An 11,635-nucleotide genomic window follows, 5' to 3' on the forward strand; every position below is an offset into this window, starting at 1 on the left:
CAGCAAAGAAGATTGATTTGGCGCACTTACGAGTATTCGGTTGTACCAGTTATGTCCATGTTGATCCAAGCCAAAGAAGCAAACTAGACGCCAAATCAAAGAAGTGCATTTTCGTTGGATACGGAGGTCAACAGTTTGGGTATCGGTTTTGGGATCCCGAACACAGGAAGATCATTCGTAGTTATGATGTGGTATTCAATGAGAAAATGCAGCAGAGCACTGAATCAGAAACAAAACCTGTTGAGCCGTGTTTTGTGGATCCTGAAGAGGAGTCTACAAATTCTGGTCAGAAGACTCAGTCAGAGCAAGAACCTGAAGCATTGGCACCCCCTCCACAACTAAGAAGGTCCACTCGTAGTACTCATGGGAAGCCTCCTCAAAGGTATGATGGGACTCTTAGTTATTTGCTGCTCACAGATAATGGCGAACCTGAATGCTTCACGGAGGCATTGGAGGTTGATACCAGGAAGGAGTGGGAGTTGGCCATGGATGATGAGATGGAGTCATTGGAGCAGAATCAAACGTGGGATTTGGTGGATCTGCCCAAGGGGAAGAAAGCACTGTCAAACAAATGGGTTTACAGGCTGAAGGAAGAGCAGAATGGGAAGAAGCGGTACAAGGCCAGGCTGGTTGTAAAAGGATTTCAGCAGAGAGCAGGTATCGACTTCACGGAGATCTTTTCTCCTGTAGTCAAGATGAGTTCTATTCGGGCGGTGCTGAGCATGGTGGCAGAAGAGGATCTTCACTTAGAGCAGCTTGATGTGAAGACAGCTTTTCTTCACGGAGATCTCGATGAGGAGATATATATGCAGCAGCCGGAGGGATACATTGCAGCTGGCACGGGTGACTTGGTTTGCAAATTGAAGAAAAGCCTCTATGGTTTGAAACAGGCACCCAGGCAATGGTATCTCAAGTTCGATAGTTACATGCTTGAGATAGGATACAGGAGATGTCAGGAGGATCACTGTTGCTACTTCCGGGACTTTGGTACATCTTACATTATCTTGCTATTGTATGTTGATGACATGTTAGTTGCAGGAGCTAGCATGCATGAGATTGCAAAATTGAAGCTGAAGCTGTCAAGAAAATTTGCAATGAAGGATCTAGGAGCAGCAAAACAGATCCTTGGGATGCGGATCAGCAGAGATAGGTCTAAACATATCCTCAGACTATCTCAGGCGGAGTACATCAGCCGAGTACTCAGGAGATTCTGCATGGAGGGTGCCAAACCTGTTGGCACACCGCTGGGTGCCCATTTTAAGCTCTCAAAAGGGCAAAGTCCGAAGACGCGGGTGGAGGAGCTCAATATGTCAAAAATCCCGTATGCATCGGCAGTGGGGAGCTTGATGTACGCTATGGTGTGTACAAGACCAGACATTGCTCAAGCAGTGGGAGTTGTGAGTCGCTTCATGAGCTGCCCAGGCTTGGAGCATTGGCGCGCGGTCAAATGGATACTGAGGTATCTGAAAGGCACGGAGCACATGTCATTGTGCTATGGAGGTTCTGAGATCCAGTTACAGAGCTTTGTGGACTCAGACATGGCAGGGGACTTGGACGGCAGGAGAAGCACGACAGGGTACTTGTTCACCTTGGGCAGTGGAGCCGTCAGTTGGATTTCCAGGTTGCAACCAGTTGTTGCATTGTCGACTACGGAGGCGGAGTATGTGGCAGCCACAGAGGCGTGCAAGGAACTAATATGGCTTCAGGGCTTGATGAAGGAGCTTGGGAAGGAGCAGAAGGATTGCATGTTATATTCAGATAGTCAAAGTGCCATTCATCTGGCAAAGAATTCAGCTTTCCATTCAAGGACGAAGCATATTGACATACGGTACCACTTCGTGAGGTCATTGCTCGAGCAGGGACTCGTCAAGTTGGAGAAGATTCATACAAGTCAGAATCCTGCAGATATGTTGACGAAGGTCGTCACGGTGGAGAAGCTGAGGAGTTGTTCAGCTTCTGCTGGTCTTCATGCTTGAAGACGTTGAGGAGGCATCGTACCTATTTCACTAGGATGATTTAGTTTCAGTGGGAGCACAGAGGAGAGCCAAGTAACAAGAGGATATACCCAAGGTCTCCAAGTGGGAGATTGTTGGGGTATGTGGAGACCTTTGGTGATGAAGAGAATTGAAGGAAAATCAATTCTGCATAGTTTTCTGTCTGGCGGACTGTCGGAGTCGACTCGAGCTTCAGTCGAGTCGACTCGGGAACAGTCGAGTCGACTCGAGGTCCGTCGAGTCGACCCAGGAGAAGAAAGGCCGAAAAACCATGTTTCTGTCTGGACTGTCAGAGTCGACTCGAGCTATAGTCGAGTCGACTCGAAGCATCGTCGAGTCGACTTGAGCTACAGTCGAGTCGACTCTAGATCGTGCCAGTTTTGTCCAGACGTGCCAGAGTCGACTCGAACCACAGCCGAGTCGACTCGGGCTCGCGAAAAATCGTACGGACGATTTTCTTTTGGTGTTTTTGGTGGCGTTTCGACGGCTATGATCATCTGAAGGTCTTGAGACTATATATAGGACTCATGAGAGCCCTAGGGTAGAGTGATTGGCCGTATATTTGAGAGAGACTCTTGTTTGTGAGGCTAGGGTTCTAGAGAAGAAGAGGATTGGGATCCTACTTCTTGTGCAAAGGGAATTCTGTGTGAATCTCTTGTAGAGCGATCTCGTGTGATCGTTCGGGTGTGTGCCATCTCTGTAATCTATTCATCTTAGTTGAGATTTGGAGCGGTGGAGGACGTAGGCTATTTGTAGGCGAACCTCGTTACATCTTTGTGTTTGCTTTGCTATCTTCTTCTTCCTTCTTCTTTTGTGTTTGATAATCCGCTGCGGTGCTCAAGTGCTTTACCCTTACTGATACCAGGGTAATCTTTTGCCCTTCGTACGGATAAGCGAAGAGGTGATCCTTGAGTCCGGTGTCGAGGGAGCGAGAGAGTTATTCTCTCTTTGTTTTCCGACGTTGGTGGGCAGTGCCGGTGTGAGTGGGTTCCGGTGCGGGTCGCTGCCAACAGCCCGGCCCTAGGCCCGTGGGGTGGCAGGCCGTGCCGGGCCCGGGCACGAGATGGGCCGTGCCTGGCACGGCCCATCACGGGCCGCGAAATGGGCCGTGCCTGGCACGGCCCGTAACGGGTCCAAACGGGCCGTGCCACCGTTACGGGCCGTGCCACCGTTACGGGCCGTGCCAGGCACGACCCGTCTGGCAGGGGGAAGAAAATAGCCGTTTCCAAACGGCTATTTTTTGGTTTTTACCCAAAATACCTGTGGAGTGATTGATAATACCCCAATTTGATTTTGATGAGACCAAAGCATTTGAGTATATTTTATGTAATACTAATGAATTCAATCTAGTATCTCAGGCAAAATTTGTGAGAATCTTCTTTTGAGTGCATGTGAAAATCAGCTTGAGTCAAAGGCTGAAACTCGAGTTGACTCCGGAGGATTACGAGTCGACTCCAAGTGTTTCAGATGTTCTGGCACAGGCTCGAGTCGACTCCGGCACACTGCGAGTCGACTCCGACTGAGAACAAACAGCAGGACAGAAAGATGAATCTCAGACCCTGTCACCGAGTCGACTCCAACGGCTTCGAGTCGACTCCGATGCTTACTGAGTCGACTCCCGACAGTTCCGAGTCGACTCCAAGGAATAACAGACCGAAAGATAGAGAAGTCGTTTCTAGACCCTATTATGGAGTCGACTCCAGAAGAATTCGAGTCGACTCCAACGGTTGGGAAGTCGACTCCTAAACAAGCAAGTGTCGACTCTCATAGGAAAGCAAGACCAATAGTCAGAGAACCAACTTCGGGCTTTGAGAGCCGAGTCGACTCCAAGACGATCCGAGTCGACTCCGAGGCAGTTCAACTCCAAAGACAGAAGATCAGTTTTTGGGTTCTGAGGGCCGAGTCGACTCCAAGATAATTCGAGTCGACTCGAGAAAGAAATATAGAAAAATAGATCTCTGGAATCCTGAGAACGAGTCGTCTCCAGAGGGCCGAGTCATCTCCGGATACTGGCGAGTCGACTCCAAGTTTGGCCGAGTCGACTCCAGAACGGGACAGCACTTTAATTCAAATCCTGAACAGTGGGCGAGTCGTCTCCAGTGAAGCATGAGTCGACTCCAGCAACAGCCGAGTCGACTCCAGATCGAGCGAGTCGACTCCGATCCCAACGGACACATTGTCAGGAGTTGCAGATTGTGCAGAACGGCCACAAATTGGTGTCTAACGGCTAGTTTACAAAGTGGACTGCTTAAATAGCCAGAGTGAACAGTAATAGACATTAAGAGAGAGATTTCATTCAAAGAAAAAGTGATTTCCACCTACCAAAGGCTCTCAAGAGTAAATACAAGGGAAAGAAGGAAGAAGCGTATTGAACTCCATCCTATATTCTCTTTCCTTCGCATTCAAGGCTCTCCTTCTGACATCAAGTCTTTAGCGCATTCAAAGAGGAGACTCTGAATTCGAGAAGCCCCTTCTTCCACTTTCAAAATTTGTTTGAGGGCTTCTAACTTCACTCTTTTAATATTGTTTAATATTTGCTTATTAATAAGCTTTTCGTGTAATTTTTCCAAACTATTTTCTTACTTGATTCAATCAGAGGATTGAATCAAGGGTTGTAAGGTTTGTTGGTGAGCCGAGGGTAAAACCAACGGTGTAAGGGTTCGATTGTGATCCCGGAAAAACAATCGGATGGTTCTAATCGGTGAGCTTGTGAAAACCGACCGAGTTCGTTGTGATCTCGTAAAACAACAAGTTGGGTTGTGAGCTTGTAAAACAACCGGCTGTAATCCAAGGGATTATAGTGAACTCCCAAGTGTAGCTTGGGGAGTGGACGTAGGAGCAAGGGTTAGCTCCGAACCACTATAAAACTGCTTGTGTTTGTGTTGGTTGCTGCTTTGTCTCTTACACTTTCTCTACTCATTCACTGCATTTAAATTGCTTAACCTGAATACTTGAAATAGAATTAGTTAATCATTAAACATAGTTTTTTAATTGGTCGAGATTTAAGTCATAACCCAATTCACCCCCCCTCTTGGGTTGTCTTCTTGGGCAACAAGTGGTATCAGAGCCGGAACTCTTATATTAAAAGAGTAAAAGATCAAAATGACAACCCCATTTGGATCTTCTCTTATTGAGGGGCAATCCACCCATAGACCTCCATTCTTCAATGGAACCGACTACACCTATTGGAAGGCTAGGATGAGAATATTTATTCAAACACAAGACTATGAGATTTGGAGCACCATAGTTAATAAACCATACATTCTTTCGATTTTTGTACATGATATTACTATACCCAAACTTAAAAAAGATTGGGATGATGATGATAGAAGGAAGGTACAACTAATTGCCAAAGCAATGAATGTACTTTATTGTGCCTTAGACCGTAATGAATTCAATAGAGTCTCTACTTGCAATTCTGCAAAAGAGATATGAGATAGACTTGAAGTGACCCACGAGGGCACGAATCAAATAAAAGAATCTAAAATAAACATACTAGTTCATAAATATGAATTATTTAAGATGGAATCTAATGAAACTATCACTTGCATGTTTACTAGATTTACTGATATTATCAATGGCCTAAAAAGCCTTGGCAAAAGTTATACTAACAGTGACCTTGTCAGAAAAATTCTTCGATGTTTGCCAAGGTCATGGGAAGCCAAGGTAACGGCAATCCAAGAAGCCAAGGACTTGAACAAGCTGTCACTTGAGGAGCTTCTTGGATCCCTGATGACGCATGAGCTCACAATGAAATAACACAGCGAAGAAGAATCCTCTCATAAGAAAAAGGTAATAGCCTTCAAATCTACTTCTTCTAACATGGATCTATCTTGCAGTAGCAGCAGCGAAGAAGAAGATAATGAGGAAGACGATGATGAGGCTCTTCTCGTGCGAAAGTTTAGAAAATTCATCAACCGGAAGAAGTCCTTTCATCAGAGGAGAGGTCCCTCAAGTTTCTACAACAAGGATAAAGGTAAGAAAAGGGAAAATGAAGGAATCGGATGCTATGAATGCAAGAAGCCGGGACATTTCAGAGTTGACTGTCCCTTGCTGAAGAAGGGCAGCAAATATAAAAAAAAGAAAGTCCTCGTCTCCACTTTGACGGACTCCGATTCATCAACATCATCATCGGATGAGGAACAAGAGGAAAAGGCCAACGTTTGTTTTATGGCGAATGAAAATGAGGTAACATCTGAAACGCATTTAGATTTTACCTTTGATGAATTGTATGATGCATTTAATGAACTAATGAATGAATATAAGACAATAAATCTTAAGAATAAAGAACTAAAACTAACTAATCAATCTCACTTCCATAAATACGATAAATTAATTAAGGACAAGGATTTTATCATTAAAGAAAATTTAGAACTTAAAACAAACAACCAAATATTAATTCAAAAAACTAATACCTTAATTAAAGATAACGAAAAACTAACCAAGAAAATTTCAGAACTTAAAAATGGTAAACAAATTATAAAAGATAATCTCACAAAAGACTTAAACATACTGAAAACAGAAAAACAAAAGCTAATAAAAGAACTTGAAAAATACAAACCTATTGTTGAAAAGTTTACATATAGCTCTGAAAAATTGGAAATGATACTTAATAATCAACGAGCTGTATTTAATAGAGCTGGTTTAGGGTATAAACCTAAGAATAAGCAAAAGCTCCTTAAAAACTTTTTTTGTGAAAGCAGGGAAAAGTAAAACTAAGAATATAACCTGATTTTTCTGTGAAAAAGTAGGACATAAAGCTAATGTGTGTGACCATAGGAAAGTAGAAGCTAAAAGAAAAATTAAAAAGATTTGGGTTCCAAAAGGAACCAACATTACTAATCTTGAAGGACCCAAGAAAACTTGGGTACCTAAAATTGTATGATTTCCTTGTGTAGGAGTGTCTTGCAGTCAAAGTCAACAAAAACTGTTGGTACTTAGATAGTGGCTGCTCAAGACACATGACGGGTGACAAGGAGCAATTCTTCACCCTAGAGCCTAAAAAGGGAGGTGCTGTGACATTTGGAGACAATAACCAAGATCACATTGTTAGTATAGGTAAAGTACAAATCACCTCTTCAACCTTTGTTGATAATGTACGATTTGTAGATGGTCTTAAGCATAACTTACTTTGCATAAGTCAATTATGTGATAGAGGTTTTGATGTTCTGTTTAAGCCAACTCTTTGCATCATAACCAACTCAATTGACAATAGCTTAGTATTCAAAGGAATAAGACGTGGCAATGTGTACGTAGTAGATCTTAAAAATCTTGCCAAAAATAACCCTTGCTTAGTAGCTAGTGATACTAAGGTTAATGATGCAAGTTGGTTATGGCACCGTAAGTTAGGTCATGCAAGTATTGATAAGTGCTTAATAATTTATAATTTAGTTACCTTTCCATAGCACTTATCAATATTTTTAAACTGATAAATACATATTTTACCATGAAATTGAACAAACATTGAAGTAAGTTTAAAATATGGTAATTATTCTCTTAAACTAGATTCTGAACTTGTCTCTCTCTTGTTTGCAATCTTTCATGAAAATTTCATAAAAACATATAAGGAGGAGATTGTGTTGACCCGATTTGGTAACCTGATAGAGTTGTAATCAAGCTAAGCTTATAATTAAATGGGTTTTGGTCCTGATTCGATTGAAAGTTATAATTAATTATGTATGGGGCAAAGGTTTGATTAACCCTTTTTATTAGGTCACGGTCCGGTTTTTAGTCTTGTCTGGTCGAGTTCGATCTGAAGCAGCTCAGCAAGAATTAAATGTAAATAACATTGGGCTCGAGAACAATTTCAAGCAAATCAACGATCATGACCCACCTCAAATCCAAAGCCAATTCCCAACCAATTCCTTTCCTACCTTCATATAAAATTTATAATTTTAAAACAAAAATAATAATAATAATAATAATTGAATATCCATGATTCACTGTTCATATGAACAGTGTCCCGTGAAAAACACTGTTCATATGAACAGTGTTAGGAAAAACAAAAAAAAAAAAAAACTAAAAATGCATTTCACTGTTTATCTTCTTCCCCTCCCGACGATCCCGCGACCAGATCCTCCGGCCCTTCTTCCGCCCTCCTCCCAGCTTCTTCAGCCGCGCCAGCAACGCCCGCGTTCTTCACGCGCTGCAAGCATCCCAACCGCATCCGAGCAAGCGTGATTTCCAGCGATCTACCAACGCCCATCAAGCATCTTTCATGATCAACGCCCGAATCATCCCGTGGCATCTTCCATCTTCAGCGCATCTCCTCCCTTTCGAAGTCAAGCCGTGATCCAAGCTTCCACCGTGGCCGTGATCGGCTCCTCCCACCAGCCCACGGGTCATCACCTCCTCACAGCATCCAAGCAATCCCACTGCCAGCAGCCTATGAAGCAGCCCAAGATCCCGTCCGTATTCATCTTCTTCCCGTGAATCACCCCCTCCACGGATCAAGCTCCAACATCACGCGTCCGTGAATGGTGTCTTCCCGAGATCCCGCGGCCAGACCTTCATCCGAATCAAAGGTCTCAGCCCCTCTCCCATGGATCCGCTCCTCCCATCATCGCACCCAAGCTCCATGGAACGTGCCACAGTCAAGCCTCCGAGTACGCCCCTTCCGGAATCCCAAGCATCCTCACTTGCCTATAAATAGGGTGTCCATCAGAAGAAGAGGGGGGGGAGAGGAGCTCGGATCGGTTCAAAAGAAAAACAGGGGAGACCCCCTGTTTCAGTGAAAAGAAGAAGAAAGCCGAGAGGGAGATGAAGATGGGAGGACTTCCGGCCACCATGAGCAGCTAAGCCTCGGTTTAGGGGTTTGATGAAGCCATGGATGAGTATTTGTGTTGCATTTCTTTGATTTTTAGCGTTGTAAGACAGTTGCATACTCGATGAAATTATGATCTTAAAATGTCTTGTTTAATTTATGTAAGATGTTTATCTTGTAGAAAGTCTTTGCATGAATTAATCTAGTTTATCGAAATTGAATCCAATACCTGTGGTTTGGAAGAGATTGCTATGCAACTATCGGATTTATCTTTGAAAAATTAATCCTCAGATGAATCATGCTAAATAGGACAGACCATGCCTATCCTTAGAAAAGATGGTTTGTGCCAGGCTTAGATGACTCATACTGTGGGTTAGATTTCAGCTTTTTGTATAATTGCCCTAACTTGTAGTTAAGAGCAATCAGATCATACACGCATCTAAGTCATTGAAAGCATCACAATTACGAATCCATCGGTGGATTCTAGCCCTAAACACCTCTCTCCATAGATAATTCATACTACTACACCCATATTAATTCTTAGTTTTTATCATTTACTCTAGCTTATCCCCTTTGAAGTAATCATTTAATTAGGAAAAATAACTTGTCTCCAATCCCTGTGGACCGACACCCGTAATCACTATCCTACAGGATACGTGCTATTGCGTGGTTTATTTTCAAAATTGAAATAACCGATCAATTTTTGGCGCCGTTGCCGGGGATTGCTAGGATAGTTATTTTTCTACTAAAAAAAAATTTATTTAAAAATTAAAAAAAATTTCTTAAAATTCTTTTTTTCTATTATTGTTACTTTTCTTATCTTCTTTTTCTCCCTTACTAATTTTTATTTATTTTTTTTATATATTATTTGATCAGGAATCGAGGAAAAAAATCTGGGATGATCAAAAGGAGAACTGCCGGAAAAGAAATGCTGTAGAGGTTTGCAAAAAAAAAAATTAAATTGCTGGGAAAATTCCCTTTGGTAACCTCTAAACTTTTCTTATTTAAATTAATTATTGGTTTGAAATTTTGTGGTGATTGTTTGATTTTAATTATAGCAAAATTGTGAATGCATGCTTGATACACATACACAAATCAATTTGCACATAGTAAGGGCAGTCACCCCAACAAGATAAGAGCCGGATTTCATCACCGGACTCTTGCCCAACTTAGGTGAACTCAATCTCACATAGTGTCATCTTTAATTAAAATCAATTAGACGTTGGCTCCTAGGGACATTCGAGCTCAATAGGACGAAGATCACCGAAGGTTGCACCAATTTCGCTCTGTGGCTTAGTTGATGTCTAGGCAAGCTTTGTCCCTATAAGGGAGACAGTTCATCTGTTCGAGGCAAGTGGGTTTTAAGTGGGACCTTTGCGAACGCATCGTGACCCCTCCACTTACCTGGGAGCTTACCTGGTCAACTCGGTTCATTAGACCGGATTGGAGGCTTAGGTGCCCTCTTCAAACCAGTTAGGAGCTATCTAGTGATTTTAGGACAAAGACTAGGATTGATATGCTTTTCTCTTTTATTGCATGCTTGATTGATCGAGTACTAGTGTATGCACGGTAGTCGTTCTAGAGTACAAAACCTATTACCTTTTGACCCTGAAATAGAACGAACCCTTAGGAACATTCGAGCTAAGATCAAAACATTAGGATCATCCCCACCTCTTAAGATGGCTGAAGAACAACCCAAACTCCTGAGGGAGTACTTTACTCCCACTATTTACACTTCCCCATCTTGCATTCGATTACCTGAGGTAGCAGCTGTACAATATGAAATAAAGTCTAGTGTGATCCAAATGCTCCCATCTTTTTATGGGCTCACCAACGAAGACCCCTACAAACATTTAGATGAATTTCTTGAGATTTGCACCACTGTCAAGATTCAGAACTTCACTGATGATGCCCTGAAACTTAGGTTATTCCCCTTTTCCCTTAAAGATAGAGCCAAACAATGGCTGAATTCTTTAGAAGCTAACTCAATTCGTTCTTGGGATCAAATGCAACAAGAATTCCTTAAAAAATACTTTCCCATAGGAAGAACGAACCAGTTTAGACGTGCTATCACAAGCTTCTCCCAAACTGAGGGAGAAGAATTTCATGAAACTTGGGAGAGATTTTGGGACCTAATCCGTAAATGTCCACATCATCAAATACCTAAGTGGCAGCTAGTGCAATGCTTCTATGACGGATTGACTGAACGAAACCGTCAGATGATTGATGCCGCATGTGGGGGGACATTCATGCTTCAAAATGAGCATGAAGCATGGAAATTATTTGAAAATCTAAATGAAAACTCCCTCCACCATGCTTCATGTTCTCGTCAAGCACCCCCGAGTTCTCAAAGAAAAGGGACCATTTGTGAAATAAGTCATTCTATGGACCTGTCTAGCAAGGTAGATGCATTGTCCCATAAGATTGACCAACTGATGATAGGTGGGCATTACATGAACTCTTCCCAAGCACAAGTGTGTACTATTTGTTCTAGCTCATCCCACCCTATTCATGAGTGCCCTTCAGCGCCCCAATTCTCCGAACTCGTGCAAGAACACATCAATGCTGCTAAAACACTGCCTAGACCGGGTAATGACCCATTTTCCAATACATATAACCCGGGATGGCGAAATCATCCAAACTTTTTTTGGAAGCAGCAAGCTTCGAATACTGCCCAACATTATTTCCAAAACTTTCCAAACCCTCAGAATTTTCAAACCCCACAAAATATTCATCTCTACCGTCCCTCGACTCAATTTCAACACACTCCTCCTCCACCCCAAAGAAACACAGCCTTTGAGGAGAAAGTGTTGAACGCCCTTCAAGGTTTGGAAACCATTACACAATTAGTGCACTCTCATACTCAATCAATCGCCAA

General features: G+C 42.6%; 1 protein-coding gene and 1 non-coding gene across 4 annotated transcripts in view; one reads left to right on the top strand and one right to left on the bottom strand.

Moving 5' to 3' along the window:
- LOC120105068 (uncharacterized) overlaps nt 1-10,206 on the top strand; it is a 33,516-nt gene extending 23,310 nt beyond the window's left edge. For all 3 annotated transcript variants that reach the window (XM_039117143.2, XM_088706846.1, XM_088706844.1), the window contains one exon: nt 9,634-10,206. In XM_039117143.2, coding sequence (XP_038973071.2) covers nt 9,634-9,717 — 84 coding nt within the window. In that variant the 3' untranslated portion in view covers nt 9,718-10,206. The remainder of the gene's footprint in view (nt 1-9,633) is intronic.
- Nucleotides 10,207-10,812: 606 nt separating this feature from the next.
- Nucleotides 10,813-10,918, bottom strand: LOC120105073 (small nucleolar RNA R71). Its single transcript, XR_005507468.1, has one exon. It is a non-coding gene; the product is annotated as a small nucleolar RNA R71 (small nucleolar RNA).
- Between the last annotated feature and the right edge of the window lie 717 nt (nt 10,919-11,635).

The sequence above is a fragment of the Phoenix dactylifera genome, chromosome 11 (assembly GCF_051530095.1).
Source record: "Phoenix dactylifera cultivar Ajwa chromosome 11, Ajwa_hap1_PhDact_Kaust_v1.1, whole genome shotgun sequence".
NCBI lineage: Eukaryota > Viridiplantae > Streptophyta > Magnoliopsida > Arecales > Arecaceae > Phoenix > Phoenix dactylifera.